Source organism: Emys orbicularis, chromosome 10 (assembly GCF_028017835.1).
Source record: "Emys orbicularis isolate rEmyOrb1 chromosome 10, rEmyOrb1.hap1, whole genome shotgun sequence".
NCBI lineage: Eukaryota > Metazoa > Chordata > Testudines > Emydidae > Emys > Emys orbicularis.
Genome location: NC_088692.1, coordinates 44,431,423 through 44,453,002, shown reverse-complemented (window position 1 = coordinate 44,453,002; position 21,580 = coordinate 44,431,423). Strand labels below are relative to the sequence as shown.

The 21,580-nt window shown below is 43.1% G+C and overlaps 1 protein-coding gene across 1 annotated transcript in view; it reads left to right on the top strand.

The window, feature by feature from the left end:
• Positions 1 to 21,580, top strand: part of NEO1 (neogenin 1) — a 527,807-nt gene that overhangs the window by 313,180 nt on the left and 193,047 nt on the right. The window contains exon 5 of the mRNA XM_065411681.1: positions 6,402 to 6,538. Coding sequence (XP_065267753.1) covers positions 6,402 to 6,538 — 137 coding nt within the window. The remainder of the gene's footprint in view (positions 1 to 6,401; positions 6,539 to 21,580) is intronic.

The following is a 21,580-nucleotide window of genomic DNA, read 5'->3' as shown; positions in this document are numbered from 1 at the left end:
CTGCCTCCCAAGGTCTGTGAAAGTGAGGGATCATTGTCCAGGATGGGTTGTAGATCACTGATGATGCGTTGGAGAGGTTTAAGCTGAGGACTGTAGGTGATGGCCAGTGGAGTTCTGTTGGTTTCTTTTTTGGGCCTGTCTTGTAGCAGGAGGCTTCTGGGTACACGTCTGGCTCTGTTGATTTGTTTCTTTATTTCCTTGTGTGGGTATCGTAGTTTTGAGAATGCTAGCAAACTGCTAGCAGAGCACCTCACCCTCCCTGACTGAACTAACCTCGTTATCTCCATACTGATTTATACCTGCCTCTGGAGATTTCCATTACTTGCATCTGAAGAAGTGAGGTTCTTACCCACGAAAGCTTATGCTCCCAATACTTCTGTTAGTCTTAAAGGTGCCACAGGACCCTCTGTTGCTTTTTACAGATTCAGACTAACACGGCTACCCCTCTGATACATTTAAGCAGTGGTACTACTTAACAGCATTCTGAAAGTTCTACTTGTCAGGCTGAAATTTTTGGCTTCTCCCCAAAGATGAATTTTATTGCAAAGTATGAGCAAAACCAGTTAATCTATTTTTGAATACAAGGAGAGTAGGAGCAAAATACGTATTATAAAATATAATAATGTTTCTGACCATTTTTAACAGCTCTACCATCAAAATGGGTGTAGATAGAAAGGTGAATAGGGCATCATATAGCTTTCACTGAGAAGTGCCTTTGAGTGTTTTGATATAAAATGGTTTTGAGTTTACTGAATTCTGAATTCTGAGCTGTTGATAGCAGTGTTGCCAACTCTCATGATTTTATGACAAGTCTTGTGGAGTTTGGGGGTTTTCGTATACCTGCGCCAAACCCCCCCAGCCCCAAAATAAATTCAGTTTAAAAGTGTGTTCTTTGAATGCTTGCCTATGTCTGTTCCATTGTAGGTATGTGTACACCCTGTGCATAGCTGTTGGAGAACTTCTTCCCTCATCAGTACCTATCAGGGCAGCCCAAACACCCCCAGCTATCATGCAGGTATAAGAAAGCAGAGCCACCCTGACCTCCCTCAGTTCCTTCTTACCGCCAAAGGCAGTGGTTGGAGTAATTTCAGACTTGTTGTGACAAGTGCTTCCCTCACTTTTATATATATATTGTGATAGACCCAGGCCAGTGGGGTACAGCAGAGTAGTAGAAGGCAGATATACTGGATATATATATACTTTTATATATATATTGTGATAGACCCAGGCCACTGGATAAGCAGTTTTCTGTTCCCTGACTGACCAGAGCAGGGGCTGCTCCAGGCTAGGGTGGACACATGACTCCAATTAGCCTGCAAAGAGTCAGTTGAAGCCGTTAGTCTAATGAGAACACCTGACTCCAATTAACCTGCAAAGAGTAAGGTGAGGCTGTTCAGCTAATGTGGACACCTGACTCTAATTAAAGCCCCTCTGATACTATAAAAGGGCTCACTCCAGTCAGGCTGAGGAGAGCCAGGGGAGAGGAAGTGCGGCTGAAGGGCTGGGTAATGAAGACACCCTCAAGCCACTGGAAAGGGAGCCCTAAGGTAAGGGTGAAGAAGGCATTAAGAGAGGGAAGTGGGGGAGCTGTGGGGAAGTGGCCCAGGGAAATGTAGCAACTCTGGCAGTGAAAGGTCGGCTACCAACAGCTGCTGCCATTAGGGTCCCTGGGCCGGAACCCAGAGTAGAGGGTGGGCCCGGGTTCCCCCCAACCCGCCACTACAGAAACATCTCCTGGGAGGGGAAGACAGGCCCCTGTCAGGACAGAAGGCTCAACTGTTCATGAATAAGCCCGTAGGGACAACAGAGACTGTGGGAGTTCTCTCACCAACCTCCTTGCTGGCTTATGATGAAAAGGGCTCAGTAGACTGTACTCTGGCCCTAGAGAGAGAAGGGCTATGTGGAGGGTCGCAGTGAGCTTCTGAGGCTAGTATAAACCGCCTGGAAGCGCGGGTCCCACAGGGACAAGGTCGGAGCTCTGCCACTATATATATATATATATATATATATATATATACACACCTCTACCCTGATCTAACACGAATTCGGATATAACGTGGTAAACCAGTGCTTCGGGGAGGCGGGGCTGCGCGCTCCGGCGGATCAAAGCAAGTTCAATATAATGCGGTTTCACCTATAACGCGGTAAGATTTTTTGGCTCCTGAGGACAGCGTTATATCGGGGTAGAGGTGTATATATTCTCTTTTATTGTTAGAAGTTAGTTAGTTAAAGTTAGTTTAGCTAGTTTATAGCGGTAGGTTTTAGTTTTAGGTCTTTTTTGACTAATTTTTATCTTTCAGTGAGAGGGTTGGTACAGAAATGATGCCTCACTCACTGAGGTTTAAGGTCTGCCAGTCTTGCAGGAAGCCTATGCCAGTCAGTAGCCCACACCCAGCATGTCTGAAATGTTTGGGAGAATCCCACATCAGTGACAAGTGTCAAATTTGTAAAAGACTTAAGCCCTGCTCAAAGAAAGATAGAGTGGCGAGGCTCAAGTGTTTACTTATGGAGGCAGCACTTTGCCATCCATTGGAGTTGTCACGTATGGAAAATACCCCAAACACACCAGCTTCAGTATGGAATGCCCCACAGGAGATGTCTGTGGCTTTTGGTCCCTTTCATCAGTGCCAAAGAAAAGGCACAGTCCCTCCTCAGGTTCAGTAGCACGCTCAGGAGCGGGTGAGGTTCTATGGCCTGTAATGTGCTAGATGATCACGATGGTCCCTTCTGACCTTAAAGTCTATGAGTCTGAGTCTAAATTTGTCAGTACTGAAGCCGGGTAGAGGCAGAGACTCTGCAAGACATTCGAGGGAGAGATGCTCTCTAGAGCAGTCATTCCCTAAAGAAGAAGGGATTGCTCTCTGGAACCTGTGCCCGGTCCGTTGAGGCTGTCCACTGAAAGATCCTTGTAGCAGGGTCATCAGTCGTTGCCACTTTCAACTACTCCAGAGGTGTGTGCAGCCACAAGGCACCTGCTTAGACTCTCGGTGGCAATATCCCTGGAATGGAAGGTAATGGAAGGCTTACAGTAGGTACCTATGCCTGCGGGGCTCCTACCTCACCATGTCAGGAACCTGGGGTACCGTTATCTCCCAAACTTCCACAAAAGTTGAGAGGCAAGCCTCCGATGATATCCCCATTACCACTGTCCCCGGGCTCAAGCTTCCTATCCCCAGATCCAATTACTTTTGCTCCTCCATTTTCAGAGGTTTCAGACTTGGAGATATGTTTATCTGTGTCCCAATCAAGAGGGAAAGCCTATGCTTCATCAGAGACTTGGGGAGCATGGGTCATGGAGCAATCACAGCACTGGGTTCCTCCCAAGGGGCAATGGCCAGGGCAAGGATGGGTCCCATGCCCATGTCAGTGGACATTCTGGACTCTGTGGGACATCCCTTCTCCTGATAGGATCTCCCCACAACTCTCATTCACTGTCCTCAAGGTCACTCCCGTGCGGCACTACAACTGTGACATTATTCTCCAGTTCCCGATACCGAGATTGGTATTGAGCAGCCACAAGTCACTCTGATGTCTTCTCCAATACACCACCACCTCAGAATCCTGTTGCATCTTCTTCCTCATCACCAGGTCAGGCTGTTGAGGTAGCAAGCGATTCGCCACCACCAGAGGACCACAGAGTCATCAAGATCTATTAAGAAAGGTATCCTCTGTTCTGGATATTCAGTCAGAGGAGCTGTGTTGAAAGGTCTCACAAGTTGGTGGATGTTCTGGTATCGGCGACCCCTACAAGAGTGACTCTGCAAAGCTATTATGGAGGCAGTTAAGGCATCCTGGCAGACACACTCCTCCTTGCCTCCTGAAGCAAAATAAACGGAGAGAGGAGGTATTATATCCCCTCTAAGGGATGTGAACAATTGTGTTCTCATCCTGCCCCAGGCTCCTTGGTAGTGGCAGCTGCTAACAAGCAGGAGAGACAAGGACATGAAGCATCAACACCAAAAGGCAAAGATTCTCATCTTTGTGCAGATCATAGAATCATAGATTAGGATTGGAAGAGACCTCAGGAGGTCATCTAGTCCAACCCCAACTAAATCATCCCAGCCAGGGCTTTGTCAAGCTGGGCCTGAAAAACCTCTAAGGATGGAGATTCCACCACCTCCCTAGGTAACCCATTCCAGAGCTTCGCCACCCTCCTAGTTAAATATAGTTTTTCCTAATATCCAGCCTAGACCTCCCCCACTGCAACTTGAGACCATTGCTCCAGATGACACAAATCGGGGGCGGGGGGCGTGTTGCAAACACTTTGGAGGATAAAGCTAAAATTCAGAGGGATCTTCATAAATTGAAGAACTGGGCTATAGACAACAAAATGAAATTCAACAAAGATAAAAGTAAAATTAAATGCACAAATACAGAATGGTGGATAACTGTTCATCTTCAGCAATGTCCCTTCACATTCAGGTGGACTTTTGGAGGACCATGTTTTATTGCTGCAGACTATGCAACAACATAGACCCACTCCAAATCTTCTGTCCTTGATTTTTTTTATTTTATTTTATTTGAGAGAGCGAGAGAGAGGACTTGCAGGTAGCAGTTTCTGTTGTCTTCCTCTCAGCTAGTGTAGAACAAGCTAGCTGTGCTGTTCACTTGCACAAGCACCAAGGCAGTCACGATACTCGGACTCCCAGTATGGCCTTCCTGGAACATGGACTTTCAACCTAATTTCCTAAACTCTTTTTAAAAAACAAATAAAACATTTTTAAGCTCTCTGAAGTGTTGTTTTCCCTTATATATCATCTTCATAATTTTACCTCAGATTTTTTTGGGTTATCCAGCTGGAATCATTGTCCATAGAAGAGTCTTGTCTTCAAGTCTTCCTGGACATTTGTTCTCAGTCTGGTTCCTAATTTGTATCCATACGGAACTATTCCTTTCACATAATTTGAAAGATGTTCTTTATTTTTTAATTTTTTAAACCAGCACATCCAACAGAAAAGTTGGTTCACAAATTGGAGTACAGACCTGTAAATTATCTGGATAGAACAGTCTTGGGAAAAATTAAATGTCCTTCTGTTCTCTGTGTTGGACATAAAATAGAAGAAAGCTCCAAAGGCCTCTGTCTAATAACAAATTACCCTTGTAATCATGTTAGCATATCTCTTCCAATGATATAATCCTAATTTAAAATGTTTTAACAGAGGAAGCACGTAGGTTGAGTATTGTATTTTGTCCACTTGCCTTTTAATAAAATTATAAAGGAAAAAAGTGTAATTATACAGGCTAGAACGTACACAAAAGTATTTTTAGTTTTGGACTTTTGACTTGGTCAAACTCAGAAAGATCGGATTGCTCTAATTGATTACTAATTAATAACTATAGACCAGTGAACACAGATTTTACTATATTAATCTATGTCAAAGACTATTTTATCAGAAAAATATGGCTCTGCAGTTCCAGAAGAGGCAGCTGATATACTTCTATTTCCCATTGGGATGATTTGGAATTTATCCAGTCAACCAGGCTTTTGTTGTTTGTTTCTCAGTTTTACTTTTAGTGATGTATGTGTACTTGTATTGTGTACAGTTGTTTAAAATTAAATTTTGCAAAAACTGAGGAGTGTTGGAAGATTCTTCTAAATATAAGGAACAGCACACAAGAAAGCAGGATATAATGGGAGGGTACCTAAGGAGGGAGGCTAGAATTATTGTTCTTTGTTGGTTTTGTTCATGAAAAAGCACTCACATGGCTTACATAATAAAATCTGAAGATAGGTAATTTTTTCCAAAGAAGACAAAAGTCAGCCCTGAATGTTCATATGGGGGAGAGTTTGTAAGTTTAGTCTTCCCACTGTTTTAGATCTGTAAGTTTAGTTTTAGTGTAGGAAGCACTGGTAGAACAGGTTTTATTTTGGAGCTCTTGTATACAACTCAAATGGCTGCCTTCTTTACAAAAACGCAATTACACAGAGTGTTTACAACCTTTTATTTCTTATGTTGATGCTAAGCTTGGCTTTTAATATACTTGAGTTAACCACTTTCCAGCTATGGCTGGAGTGGTTTTAGTGCTGGGAAAATCATCCTTTGAAGGCAGTGATTGAATACTTACATCTTTCATTAATTTTAATTACAGTATTTTAAAATAACTTGAATTGCATTTCACTCATAAGATTTGAAGCTTGAAAGTGCAAAAAATGCATTAATATTGTGTGGGACGTATATTGTTGAATTTAAGCTTATATTTAAGTAACGAGTCTAGTTAAAAACACACCATCCCTCTATGTTAATATACCATTAAAGAATCCAACCTCAGAAGTGATGTAATCAGCTATTTTTTCAGTGTATTTAGAAGTTTCATTTGGAGACCTTCCATATTTCTTTCTATCAGTACTCCATACAGATTACTTTGTTTGCTATATTACCTATATGTCCTGTCTTGCACAGCTCTGGAAAATTTCTGTTACTGGCGGGAGGGAGCCTGGAGATCAGTGATGTCACAGAAGATGATGCTGGGACATATGCCTGCATTGTGGATAATGGGAATGAGACAATTGAAGCTCAAGCAGAACTTGCAGTTCAAGGTATGTAGAATGTTTAGTTTTGAGAAAGAACTGATCTCCACGTATGTGAATATATTATGGAGTTTGTTCTTCCATCTTCATTGACTTCAAAAGGGATTCAGTTTTTTGTTCTTTCTACAATAAAACCAAAACCAACAACCTCAGTTGGTTTCCTAGAAATGTCACATGATTATACTCATGCTGTTTTGTACTCTTTGTATTGTTCATGATTTCATAAACGCTCAAATGAGGAATTAAATTTTTATACATATGTATTAACCACATTGAAGACAGTTGCACACATCAGATGATTACGACAATATTAAATGTTTGGCACTATAAACTTTCCTAAAGGGAACAGTCTCTAGGTTATTAGGACTGAAAGTTGACCTACCTTTATAATTACCTTCTAGGTCTTACCTGACAAGGACACTGTCACAGGTATTTTTCATAATCCGTAAAGATGTTACTGTCTTAGAGTAACCCACTGGAAAAATATAAAACTGAAATCAATTTATTCACCTTATTTTCTCTTCTTTTGTGTGCGTACCATTTACATGTAAGGTTGCTCATGAATGCTATTTTTTTTAATAGAAATAACATTGAGACATATATTTAAAGACACACTTTCAGTTATGTAAACTTTGCAAAGAAGTATACAAATAAGGTAAGTTCTCTAGAGGGCACAGAAAGTTAGGTGAAATGTTGGCACCTCTTAATCCTTGCCATGTCTCACAAGGGATCTCAGGTATGAATTTTTAATTGGAACTTTGTTCTACTACAATATATAGAAATGCCCCCAAATGCCTGATTGGTGCATATATACTGCATCTTGTCATAGAGCATGACTGATTTGTTTACAGTGGGTTGCACAGTAATGACGGCTGCTTTTATAAAAACAATTTAAAAAAAAAACCACAACATTGTTCTGCAGAGGTTGCATTTCATTATGTTTTAATGGTAGAATTAGCCAATCTTATAATAGTAACTATGTCATATTAGAGCTTTTCATGTTTCATAATAAATGGAGAACAACAGTCTTGTTTTAAAGCCAATTCATTTCTATAGACAACATTTGTCTCTAATGGGATTACTTTTTATTAGTTTGTCCTCCTAAGAAAGGAAAGTGACTCTACAACAGAGTGTTTTGGTTTACAAACCAAACCAAAGCTAATTCTGCATAGTTGGAATCTGGACTAATTACTTTTTTCCCTTTAGGAAATCAATACATTTACAATTCATTTTACTGTTTGCAGGTGCTAAGAGTTTTGATCCCATTAATTAGTGCTGACATAATTAAGACTGGAAATAGACATAAATACACTTTAAATTGTCTAGAAGGAGAGAAATACTGAAGCTGAAACTTACTGTATATACTCATTCATTAGTCCGTTCGTTTATAAGCCGACCCCCCAAGATGATTAGGTAAAAATAGCAAAAACTGTTTTCAAAGTTTCTAAGGGCAGGCTTGACAAAGCCCTGGCTGGGATGATTTAGTTGGGAATTGGTCCTGCTTTGAGCAGGGGGTTGGACTAGATGACCTCCTGAGGTCCCTTCCAACCCTGATATTCTATGATTCTGTGACCCTTTTATAAGCCGACCCTATATTTCAGGGGTTGGCAAACTTTGGCTCCCGGCCGTCAGGGTAAGCCACTGGAGGCGCGGGACGTTTTGTTTACTTGGAGTGTCTGCAGGCATGGAGCCCCTCAGCTCCCATTGACTGGGAACAGTGTGCCATGTGCTGGAGCCAAAAGCTTTTCGTAGCAGTGCCCGTTGACCCGCACATGTGCCATGTGTCCACAGGGAGCTGAGGGGCTCCGTGCCTGCAGACACTCCAGGTAAACAAAATGACAATGTATTAGATATTCAATTCAATGATTCCATAGAGTTTAAAATCATCAAATTTTGGTGTAGACCTGTTTATAAGCCGCCCCCCGCTCTTTGATGCGTCATTTTTTTACCAAAAATATTCGGCTTATGAACGGGTATATATGGTAATATACATGTACATAAAGCCAAGCACACAGAGTCAGTATACTGCTTTAGGGAGTCCAGAGTAATAAGCACAACTTTCTGTGACAGAAGTGTCCCTCAAATGTATATTCATTGAACTCTGTCTTAAATTTTCATAAAGTAGCAAGGTGGGTGAGGTAATATCTTTTATTGGACCAACTTCTGTTGGTGAAAGCGCCAAGCTTTCGAGCTACACAGTACTCTTCTTCTATTTCATGGAAATCTGCTTTCTTCAGATGAGGTCATTTAGATGTGGAGAGGTGCCTTCCAGGCTACTTCCAACCTTCTATGCTGGTTCAGGTTCCCTCTCTATTCAGATTAGTGCAGTCATGTATTTATGGTAGTTAAAATCTAGTTCAGGGTTCAAAGCATATTTATCTATGGTTGTTAGGAAGCTTTAGGAGTCTCAACTGAAGCACTAGCAAGTCCCAAAGTCTGATATTGCCAAAAAATCTTTGTATGCTGTCTCCGTTTTCTGGCAGGGTGGAACTATACCCAAGTGTATTGTCCTGGCATACCAGCTCTGGAGAAGGAAAATGAGCAGATGGGGAAAATTGGCTAGTGGTCTATTTTTAACCATTGAGTTTATATAGATATATTAAAAAAAAAAAAAAAAAAAACACAACAAAGCAAGCCATGATATAGTGTTAAATGGTTCAGAAAGTTACCTTTCAAGAGTGCTTACCTCTGGGATATTGGGTTATAAAATACGTGTTAAAAGCCTCCTCCCAAAATTTACATAATTTGTTGTGAAATATTAGGTCACAGAATATCAGATTTCATATTGTCTATTTCCCCTCTGTAATCTTAATGTTAAATTAACAAAGGAAAATTGCTCACCTGAAGATTGTTACTGGACAATATTCTTTATGGGATTGCATATTAAGAAGGTGCAAAAATTTGGCTGCCTACTGGTTGGAGGGAGTATTTTACTGGGAGCAAATTACCAGTGCTCAATCTGCACTAGTTGCTTGTTAGTTTCTAGATGGAATAAAAGATATTGGTATTGACCTGTGAAGTCCTAACTGGTCTGGGAACTTCCTGTCTGAGAGCAGGCTTCTCGCCTCATAAAATGCTGTTATGGTAGTTATCGGGCACTTAAGCTGGAGCCTGCTTGGTTTAAAAGTAAAGGAGTTTGTTGAGAAGTTATTCTTTTTGAGAGCTGCTTCACTTTGGAATTACTTCCACTTTGATCCAAAATAATGAGAATCTGTTGACCTTCAGCGTATGCTGCAAATGCCATCTATTGATCTTGACTCCAGGACAGGGAGAAGAAACTTGGGGAGACTGGTGTGCCTTTTTTTCCTGTGTATTTATATGCAGGCTGATACATATCTATGCAAGGTGGGTTATGTGAGACCTTGTGTGTTTAGATGGTTAAGAAGCTGATTATGTATTTTACAGAATCATCAAGGGGACTCAGACTTTTTTATGTAGAAGTGGAAATAAAATCAAAGCTATGAGACAAACTAAAGAAAGCAAAGAAAATCAAAGTTAAGATTGACACTGCATCCTTAACTTGTCCCATTGTGTCTGGCCATTTGGGTATTAAAAGAATCTGAGATCAGTGTTAATGTGTGACACTGAAACAACCAAGCATAATCAGACAGATCTACAATGATGTTGGCTTTACTTCTGGCATTCATTTGTTTGGTTGTGTCAAAACTTTAATATTTTTTTGAAAGTTAGTCCTTTTATGCCAATCAGTTGCTATAGAATTAGCAACAAGAACATCTGACTTCTAGTATCAAAGCATTAGAGAAAAACTATTTTTCTTCGAGTGATGGTCCCTATATGGATTCCAAACATGGGTGTGCATGCGTGCCATGTGCCGGAGCCAAAAGGTTTTCGTAGCAGTGCCCGTTGACCCGCACATGTGCCATGTGTCTCCCTTGCAGCTGAGGCTATAATAGGCTGTGTGGGTTGATGCTGCTCCGGTTCCCTCTTACCACCACATGGCTGGAGTTGGAACCCCTTTGTCTCTCCACGCTCTTGGCTCTGCTAAAGGAGTGATTTTTCTAGTGTCTTTCTGTATATAATTGTCTGAATAGTTGTTCCTAGTTGATAGTCATTAGTTAGTTCATTCAGTACGTTCAGTTACAGTAGCTTTCCCTCCAGTTTGGGGGTTGACATTCTTTGTCCAACAGCAGTGCAAACAACAGTTTCAATGTGTTGGTCAGGAACGGCTCCTACTCCCACCTGCAGCACCCCATGTCATCTTTGGGGGCCAACTTGCTCCATTTGCCCACAATCGGGGCAAGATCGCCATGGACAATTGAGTATTGGAGATCATCCATCAGGGTACTCCATAGAGTTCCTGCCTCATTGCCCACCCTGGTCCCTCCATGGGGACTCCTCTCATCAATCCCTCCTGCAATAGGAAGCTGGTGCTCTTCTCCTCAAGGGTGCCATAGAGCCTGTCCTGCTTTGCTACTGGGACAGGGGCTTTTACTCCCCATACTTCCTCATCCCAAAGAAGGGCAGGGGACGGCGACCCATTCTGGACCTTTGAGTACTCAACAGATTTCTCCAGAAATCCAAGTTCCGCATGGTGATGCTAGCGTTGATTATTCCCTCCTTCCCTCATGGAGCCTGGTTTGCGGCTCTTGACCTGAATGATGCCTATTTCCACATGGATATTCACCCTGCCCAGTGCAAGTTTCTCCAGTTCACTACTAATTTCAAGTCCTCCTCTTTGGTACTGCGACAGCTCCCCGTGTCTTCACCAAAGTCTTTGCCATTGTCGCCACCCACATACAACGCGTCTGCTTCTCCATGTTTCCTTACCTGGATGACTGGCTCTTCATGGTGCTCTCCCAACGAGTCTTCATCACTGCCATCATAGTTCCTTGTGCCCTCCTCATCTCTTTGGGCATTTGTATCAATGAGGAGAAGTTGGTCTTCATACCTAACCAGGTCATCCACTTTATCGGCACCTGATTGGATTCCGTCACTGCACGAGCCTTCCTCCCGGCAGATCGCTTCGCCATGCTCACTTCTACAATTGTGCACTTATGCCGCAACCCCCGCACCACCATCTGCCACTGTCTCTTCCTCTGTGGACATATGGCAGCCTGCATCTCTATCATGCCCCACGCTTGCCTCCACATGTGTTGCCTTCAGCTGTGACTCCTCTCCATCTACAGACCACAGAGTCCTCCTTCCCCAGATGGTCCTGGTCTCCTTCATGTGGTGGGCCAACCTTTCCAAGGGCATACCCCCTTTACACCTCCTTATCCCACAAGCCACCATCACTTGGACCACCGCACAGCCCAAGGGATCTGGACTCCATGGGAAGCCAGGCTGCATATCGACATCCTGGAGTTGAGAGCAGTCCATTTCATGTGTCGGGCCTTCCTTCCCCTTATTTGGTCCCACCACATTCAGCTGCTCTCCAACAACATTGGAGCAACGGTTTATATCAATAAGCAAGTCAGCTCCTACTCTTCTTCCCTCTTTACCAAATCCATCTGATTGTGGAACTGGTGCCTCAAACGCCACGTTACACTCCAGGCCCACGTACTTCCCAGGCACCCAAAACTCACTGGCAGACACACTCAGCAGGTCTGTTCACATGAACCACAAGTGGGAACTACACAACACCATTCTCCTTTACCTCTTCCACAGGTGGGGCACCTCCCCTTTGGGAACCTTTTGCAACCAGCGAGAACCACAAACTGCCCCTTGATTGCTCCAGAGGAGCCATGGGAGATGACTCTCAGGGGGATGCCTCTCTTCCCCCCCCGGAGGGGCGATCTGCTCTATGCCTTCCCCCCCCCCTTCCCCTCCTCCCACAAGTCTTCCACAAGATTTGCAGAGACTGAACTAAGGTGATACTGACAGCCCCATTCTGCCCCTGTAAGTATTGGTTCACAGACTTCCACCTCTCTGTTCACACTCTGATCTGCCTCTGTGCCAGCCCAGATCTCCTCACACAAGACCAGGTCCAGCTTTGACATCCCAGTCCTGGTCCTGTCCACCTCACAGCTTGGTTTTTGGCTGGGACTCGGGAATAGCCATGACATGCTCCACCCCGGTCCAACATATCCTTACACAAAGTAGAAGGGCCTCCACCAGGGCCTGCTACCGGGCCAAGTGGAAGTGCTTCACCTCATGGGTGCACCAGCATCGACACCCATGCAATTGATCTCCACACCCATCAGCTTCAATTACCTCCTCAAGCTCAAAACCTCAGGCCTCGTCCTCAGCTCCATCCGGGTGTACTTGCTCAGTGCCTTTACCCCCTGATGGTCAATTTTTCCATATTCTCGCACCCTACCACCATCCACTTTCTAAAAGGTTTGCTCAATACCTTCCTGCTGATACAAAACCTGTCACCTCCATGGGACCTTAACCTCATTCTCTCTGTCCTCACAAAACTGCCTTTGAGCCCCTCACCACTTGGTCCCTCTCCCTCTCCCACCTCTCCATGAAAGTACTCTTCTTGGTGGCCATTACCTTGGCACAACAAGTCAGCGAACTGGTGGCCATGATGGCTGACCCCACCTTACATGATCTTCCACAAAGATAGTTTCCTTGCACCTGCATCTGAAATTCCTACCAAAGGTGGTGTCAGAATTCCACCTGAATCAGTGCATTCGCCTCTTGGCCTTGTATCCCAGACTCCACACCTCTCACCCTGACAGTGCCTTCCATTCCCTTAACGTCCACTGTGCACTTGCCTTCTACCTCCAATGCACGCGTGCCTTTCTGATTTCTCTGAGACTCTTTATTGCCATTGTCAACTGATGCAAGGGGCATGTCCTCTCCTTGCAGAGGATCTCCAAGTGGATCTCTGGAGGCACCTATGACATTCTGTACTTCAAAGAAACACCCTGGAACCCCCATATTCACCACTGTGATATGATTTTTGATATTTTTTGTACAAAGTATGCCTTGTGAGGTATCATTTAAGAAGTCTTAATCTATTGAATATTAATATTCTGTTGAATTGTACGTAATATCATTGTATCCAAAGTTATGACATTTTGCTATATGTGTGTAACTGAAATATGTTGAGTTTGGGGAACGCCCACAGCCAGGCTTTCAGTGGCAACAAAGGAGCAACTATCACTGACCAGGCAGGCATCGCTGGCCCATCAAGAAGAATCCACTCTCCCAGAGACTTCTTAGAGAGGGTACGTACGCAATGGGGTTCCGCCTGACCCCCACGTCACAGCAAGGACCTTTCTAGCAGCTGGAAGAAAGTATAAAAAATGGACAGTGACATCATCACTTGACCTCTCTCCTCCCCCATCTCAACACCTGGAAGATTGTCTGGAAGACAAAGATGTTGAACTGTGGAGATTGGTCCCCAGTCTGGGAAAGGGAATTCAGCCTGTGTATTGAGAACTGTGAGCTGCCTCTAACATGTATTAGGGTTAGAGACTGCTTGATTCAAATCCTGCTTGGTCTGTGAATTTATTTTTATTTCTTATGTAACCAACTTTGATCTCTATGCCTGCTACTTATAATCACTTAAAATCTGTCTTTCTGTAGATAATAAATCTGTTTTATATTTTACCTAAAACAGTGTGTTTTTGGTTGAAGTGCTTTGGAAATCTCAGCTCAGATTACAAATCCTGGTTCATGTCCAATTTCCTTTGATGAAGTGGCGAACTAATTAATGAGCTTGCACTGTGCAAGGGAGTCTTGAGTAGTGTAAGACACTATATTTCTGGGGTGCAAGGCTGGAGGCTGTGGTGATTGGCTGCTGCCTCTCTCTGTATGATTCATGAGTGACTTAAAGAGCATTCATACAATTTCGCTGGGTATGAGTCTCCACATGCTGATGGCTGAGTGATTACAGCACCTGGAGGGGTTGGTTGTTTATCATTGTCATAGCACTGAGACAGCCAGCCCAGGTTGGAGAGTTAAGGGGGCACAGCAGTCCCACAGTTCCAGGTTGTACCCCGGGGGATCCCATCACAGCATCTATGAATGTTACACCTCTCCTGGTGTCACGGCGTGCACTATACGAGCACTCGCGGCCACATCTGCCTGCCTCACATAAGTACCATGGCAGGATATCTCTCATGCCACCACATAGCGCTCCATTCCGACCTTCCCGGCTCATTACACCTTTGCACCGGTGACAAAAGTGGGCACAGCTGTGGGCCGCGCTCTACTCCAGACAGTGCTCCCTCACAAGTCCTCGCACCCACCTGCTCACTAATCACACCCATGTTTGGAATCCATATAGGGTCTATCACTTGAAGAAGAGGAGTTTACTTACCTGTAACTGGGGGTTCTTCAAGATGTGTGGACCCTATTTGGATTCCAACACTCACCTTCCATCACCTCTGCTGTGGACTGGACTTCTCAGTGGTAAGAGGGATACTGGAGTGGTGTCAACCCACATGGCTGCTTATAGCCTTGGCTGCAAGCATGGGAGGTATGCACAGCGTTCATGCAGGTCAACGAGCACTGTTACAAAAACCTGCCAGCTCCATCACATGGCACGCATGCACACCCACATTTGGAATCCAAATAGGGATGACACATCTCAAAGGAGCTCCAGTTACAAGTAAGTAACCTCCTCTTATGCACAAGAAATCCTACGCCATTGACATGTTTGTCCTCTCCACTGTAATAGAGTACATGGCCTTCTTCTGTTAGTACCTGTCCAAAGTTCTTCCATCTGACCTCAGAGATTCCTAGGAGGTGCCAGGTGTATTGTTCCATTTCGTATGTGAGTTCTTTCAGCCTCCCTATTTGTCTCAATGTCCTTACATTCCATGTGGCTATGGTGATGTTATCTCTTCCACGGATCCTCTTTGTTGGGGTTACACCAGTAGTATACCTGTCGCATCTGCCCTGGTGGGAGACGGATGGTGCAGTCATTATTAATCCGGGCTGCAATCAATCCGGTATGGACATCGTTGACTTGCTCATCATATGGTATGTCTTGGGCAAATTTCTAATCTGGTAGAGCCTATCTCTCTCCAAGCAGCCCCATTTTAGTTGTCTCTTACGACATGCAGGAGGAGCAATGGGCCTATTCTGTCCCTGGACAGAAAAGTTGTAGGATTTCTTGTGCATAAAGATATCAAGAATTCAGTATTAGGATGCTGCCCAATGTCCAGGAGGCTTATTTCCATCCATCTAAAGGCAGTACCATTTAATATCATAATGCTACAAGTCTACGCCCCTACAACAGACTATGACGATGAGCAAATTGAAGATTTTTACAATTAGCTCCAAGACATCATCGATAAGGTACACAAGAAAGATATCCTGATTGTACAAGGAGATTGGAATGCTAAAGTGGGTACTGATGCACAGGCATATTGGCGAGATTATTGTGGCCCTTTCTGTAATGCAGTAACCAATGAGAGAGGATTGAGACATTTGGAGTTTGCCAGCTATGACAGTCTGGTTCTTGCAAACACATTAGGAACACATAAAGCATCCAGACGATCAACATGGCACGCACTTACTGGTCTACATCACAGCCAGATCGACTACATCATGGTGCAAAACCGATTATGTTCTGGGATTAACAGAGCTAAAACAAGGAGCTTCCCTGGTGCTGATATTGGAAGTGATCACAACTTTATGATGCTAAATTTTTGGCTGCAGCTAAGGAAAATCGTCAGGCCAAAGTTCACCAGAACCAAGTTTGACTTAGAAAGACTCAGAGACCGAAACATTGCAGAGTCATTCCAAGCAATGATCGGCAGAAAATTTGCCCCGTTGCTTGCTCTAGAGGAAGACGTAGAAACAACGACCAACAATTTTAACGCTGTAATGAATGAGGACATCCTTGGGAAATATCGTAAGAAAACAAAACCATGGGTCACAAATGAAATACTATAAATGTGTGACATTAGAAGCGAACTTAAGAGAGACAAGAACAGCACTGAGGGAGCTGATAAATACAGAGCAATTGGCAGAAAGATTAAGAAAGGAATGAAGGTGGCCAAGGAGATATGGATTGAAAAACAATGTTCTAAAATTGAAGAGTGTATCAATAACAAAAATAGCAAACGAGCCTTCCGGGTTGTAAAAGATCTAATGAAGGAAAGATGGACCAAAGCTAACGCAATTCAAGACACAGAAGGGAACAGTCTTACAGAAGAAAGGGACATCATCAATAGGTGGACAAACTACTGCTCTGATCTATACAACCACCAGACAAATGGAGATCCTAGTGTCTTAGACAGCCCAGATTCAACAGAGGAGGATGACTTTCCAATACTCTGTGAAGAAGTGGAGACAGCTGTGAAATCACTCAAGAACGAAAGGCTACAGGTATTGACAACATCCCAGCTGAATTGATGAAATTCAGAGGAGAAATAGTAATAGATGTACTCACCAAGAACTGCAAAAAGATCTGGCAGACCGGTGAGTGGCCCTCCATGTGGACACAGTCACTAATCATCTGTCTGCCAAAGAAAGGCAACCTGCAATTGTGTCAAAATTACCGGACCATAAGCTTAATTATCCATCCCAGCAAAGTGATGTTGAAAGACATATTGAACAAATTGAAGCCACAAGCAGAAAATATCATTGGTGAAGAACAGGCTGGCTTTCGGGCTGGAAGAAGTACCACAGAACAGATTTTCAACCTTCGTGTTCTATGTGAGAAGTACTTACAACACCAGCAGGACATCTACCACGTCTTTGTTGACTTCAAGAAGGCATTTGACGGAGTATGGCACAAAGCTCTCTGGGCAATCATGAAGAAGTACAATGTTGGTCATAAGCTTATTCTTACCATTAAACAACTGTATGCCAAGGCCAGCAGTGCAGTTCTCGTCAATAGCACAATAGGAGAGGGTTCCAGCAAGGCTGCCTTCTTTCGCCCACACTGTTCAACATCTACTTGGAGCATATGACTGATGCCCTAGAAGATCACATATGCACAGTCAGCATTGGAGGCAAACAATCTCAAATCTTTGGTTTCCTGATGACATTGATGGACTGACAGACAGCGAAGATGAACTTGCCAACCTTGTGAAAGGATTGGATGAAACCTCTACAAAACATGGCATGGAAATTAGTGCAGAGAAAACCAAGCTGTTGACAAACAAACGTGATGGGATCAGCATATCACTGTCAGTGGACAAGAGCTGGAGACAGTGAAACAGTTCAAGTATTTGGGGTTAATCATCAATGATGAAGGATCCAAGGCAGAAATTCGGGCAAGAACTGCGCAAACAACAGCAGCAGTGACAAAGCTAAAGCCAATTTGGAGGAATAAGAACATCTCCCTGGAATCCAAACTGAAACTGCTGCACGCATTGATCATCTCCATTTTTCTGTATGTGTGCGAGACAAGGACCCTTATGGCAGAACTTGAACGGAAAATACAGATAGTAGAGATGAGATACTTTCATAAAATCCTGGGCATTTCCTACTTCGACCACGTCACTAATGAAGAGGTCCGCAACATCATCACCCAATGTACTGGGTCATATGAAGACCTCCTGACGACCGTGAAGAAGCGTAAGCTGAAGTGTTACGGCCATGTAACAAGATCATCTGGCCTATCCAAGATCATCCTCCAAGGGACAGTACAGGGGAAGAGAAGAAAAGGTAGACAGAAGAAGAGATGGATTGACAACATAAAAGAGTGGACAGGAATGGATTTCGCGGAGACTCAAGCACTGACACACAATCATCAGGGGTGGAGACAATTGGTCGATTGCTCATCAATGATGGTGCCCCAACGACCAATGCGGTTATGGGAGTGATGATGATGAACTTCCTCTTGTGGGTGATACTGAATAATTTAGGAAAGTTGTGTGTGGTTTTTTTATAGGCTCTAAACCTCTGTCCCTTACATGTACTTCCCTCCATCTTAAGTCATTGTATGGAGACTAATTGCATTTCTCTATTATTGTAATTTGGCAAAGAACTGTTGATTGGTTGGAGTGACTGTAATTTGATTATTGTATCATTATCCTCTAGAAAAATTCTCAGCTTTTCCCACCTAATGATCCTCTGATTCCAATCAACCCTCTTATGTCATTATTCTTCTTGGAGAATTAAATCAATAGAGATTCATACAAGAAATCGAGTTTTGGGTACTTAATTCCCTTGTGCTTCATCTGAACGTCCTTTCCTGGACAAACCAGTTTCTTTCTTAGTACGCTATTGTTATTTTGCTGTTTCTTTTATTATTGAAATATTTAACTACAGACTGTACTAATTAAAACATGCTCTCAGTTTTTTCCATTAATATGTTATGCTGATAATTCACTGAGTTATTGTAGACCTGTACTTACCAGGTTTGGGTAAAAAGGCATTGTTTCACAATGTTAGGGCTATTGAAGGGGACGGCTCTTCTCAGAGACTCTTAACTGAGAGCTCCCCCAAAGTACAGTGGCAGTAGGTGCAGCCCTGTAGGAATTTTGAGGCAGTTGCTGGTAAGTTACCAAAACCAGTAGGTTGAACCTGTTAAATTGTGGATGTAAAATCAAGAGAATTATTAGAGCTATAAAATAATATTGCTTAATCAAGTCCTACTCATAACCATTCATTTGTTAAGCACTGATGATATCTTACACTATAGAGGACACAAAATGAAGGCAGGCCCACCCTGAAAATCCTACACTTTTTTAAAAATACAGAAGATGGGTTGCACTCAAAGTCTTGAAGGAAGAATGCTGAGGAGAGTTTTTCTTTAACATTTGGTTGGGTTAACATGTGGATATTGCAAAAGAAGTTAATCTTTTTTGGAGGGAATTTAAAAGCTGGGAAAGTGGTGGTTTGGGAAGTAGGGATCAGAAGAACATTCCACAAGTAGCAGGTGGTGTGGTTAAAGGCATGAGGACAGGAATGAGAGGAGTCAAAACTGTGCATTGATAGTTGAGTGGAGGGGATGGAGGGTGTGATAACAGACTAGATCATAGATATAGCCAGGAGTTAGGGCCATGAAGGCAAAATAATGAATTTTAAGCTTCAGGCAATGGATAGTAGGGAGCCAATAGAAAGATTACAAAAGAAGCATGATTTGATCTGATAAGCGAGGAAGATAATTCCAGCATCTTCATTTTGCATATGCTCAAGGCAGGCAGTGTAGGCACTGGGATGCCAGAGAAGAAAGTTACAGTAATCGATTATGGCACTGACAAGTGTTTGTCAGAGAATGTTCAAATTTTAAATGTGTGTTTGTGGAAGAAGTAGCAAGCTGTTTATATGTCCTGGGTGTATGAGAAGAAAAGCAGGAGAGGTCATAGAGTTTTCAGTTAGGCTAGATTTGCAGTTTTGTCAGCATAGTTATGTAGGTCAGGGATGGCAAAAAACCATACCCCCTAGCCAATATAAGCATGCTGGCCAAAAAACCCCAGATATTTTAATAAAAGATTGCTTTTGTTGGCATAGCTCTAATGTCATTCAGGAAAGTGGTGGTGAAATGCCATCAAAAAAAATGTTGGCATCAGCTGCATCCATAGTAGGGGACTCTGCTTGTATAGCTATATCAGCAAAGCATTTGTAGTGTAGACAAGACTTTAGTAACACTGTTTGTAACAGCTGCATTGGATGAAGTCTACCTCAATGTACGCACTATATTCTTTTAAATATTTATATGTTTCAAGATGGTAATACCTGGTCATTAAACAGTAAGGACCATATGTAATATTAACCAAAACAATGAATTTAACATCAATGGCATGTTTTAGGTGGAAATTTTTAAACAAGAGGAAATATCCAGTGCCACAAGGAAAAAAATAAAACCTTAAGAGAAACTAGAAGATCATTCATCAGCAAATACACACAGATTCATATACACATTTTAGGTTTCACACACACCCAAAGCCATGTTTATGCACAAATCCTTGATTCACACATGTCTTTGGCATTTTGTATGTGGCAGTGAGCATAAGAAGATCCCAGGAAAAGTAGAAATCTGAACTCTTCTTTAGCTACACAGCTGAGTTTTACAGTGGACTCCATTGAACTTTCTCTGTTCCCAGTGAAGAAGAATATAGTTCAGTGTTTGAAAGGATTTGGTACAAAGTCAAATTTCTGTTAGCTACATGGATGTTTGCCTTCTATGATGAGATAACTGGCTCTGTGGATATGGGGAAAGCGGTGGATGTGATATATCTTGACTTTAGCAAAGCTTTTGATACGGTCTCCCACAGTATTCTTGCCAGCAAGTTAAAAAAAGTATGGATTGGATGAATGGACTATAAGGTGGATAGAAAACTGGCTAGATTGTCGGGCTCAACGGGTAGTGATCAACGGCTCGATGACTAGTTGGCAGCTAGTATCAAGCGGAGTGCCCCAGGGATCGAGCCTGGGGCTGGTTTTGTTCAACATCTTTATTAATGATCTGGATGATGGGATTAATTGCACCCTTAGCAAGTTCACAGATGACGCTAATCTGGGGGGAGAGGTAGATACGCTGGAGGGTAGAGAGAGAAGGTCCAGAGTGACCTAGACAAATTGGAGGATTGGGCCAAAAGAAATCTGATGAGGTTCAACAAGGATAAGTGCACAGTCCTACACTTAGGAAGGAAGAATCCCATGCACCGCTACAGGCTGGGGACTGACTGGCTAAGCAGCAGTTCTGCAGAAAAGGACCTGGGGATTACAATGGATAAGAAGCTGGATATGAATCAGCAGTGTGCCCTCGTTGCCAAGAAGGCCAACGGCATATTGGGCTGTATTAGTAGGAACATTGCCAACAGAGCGAGGAAAGTGATTATTCCCCTCTATTCGACACTGGTGAGGCCACACCTGGAGTATTGAGTCCAGTTTTGGTCCCCCCACTACAGAAGGGTTGTGGACAAAATGGAGAGAGTCCAGCAGAGGGCAACAAAAATGATTGGGGGCTGGGGCACATGGATTACGAGGAGAGGCTGAGGGAACTGGAGTTATTTAGTCTGCAGAAGAGAAGAGTGAGGGGGGATTTGATAGCAGTCTTCAACTACCTGAAGGGGGGTTCCATAGTGGATGGAGCTAGGCTGTTCTCTGTGGTTGCAGATGACAGAACAAGAAGCAATGGTCTCAAGTTGCAGTGTGGGAGGTCTAAGTTGGATATTAGAGAACACTATTTCACTAGGAGGATGGTGAAGCACTGGAATGGATTACCTA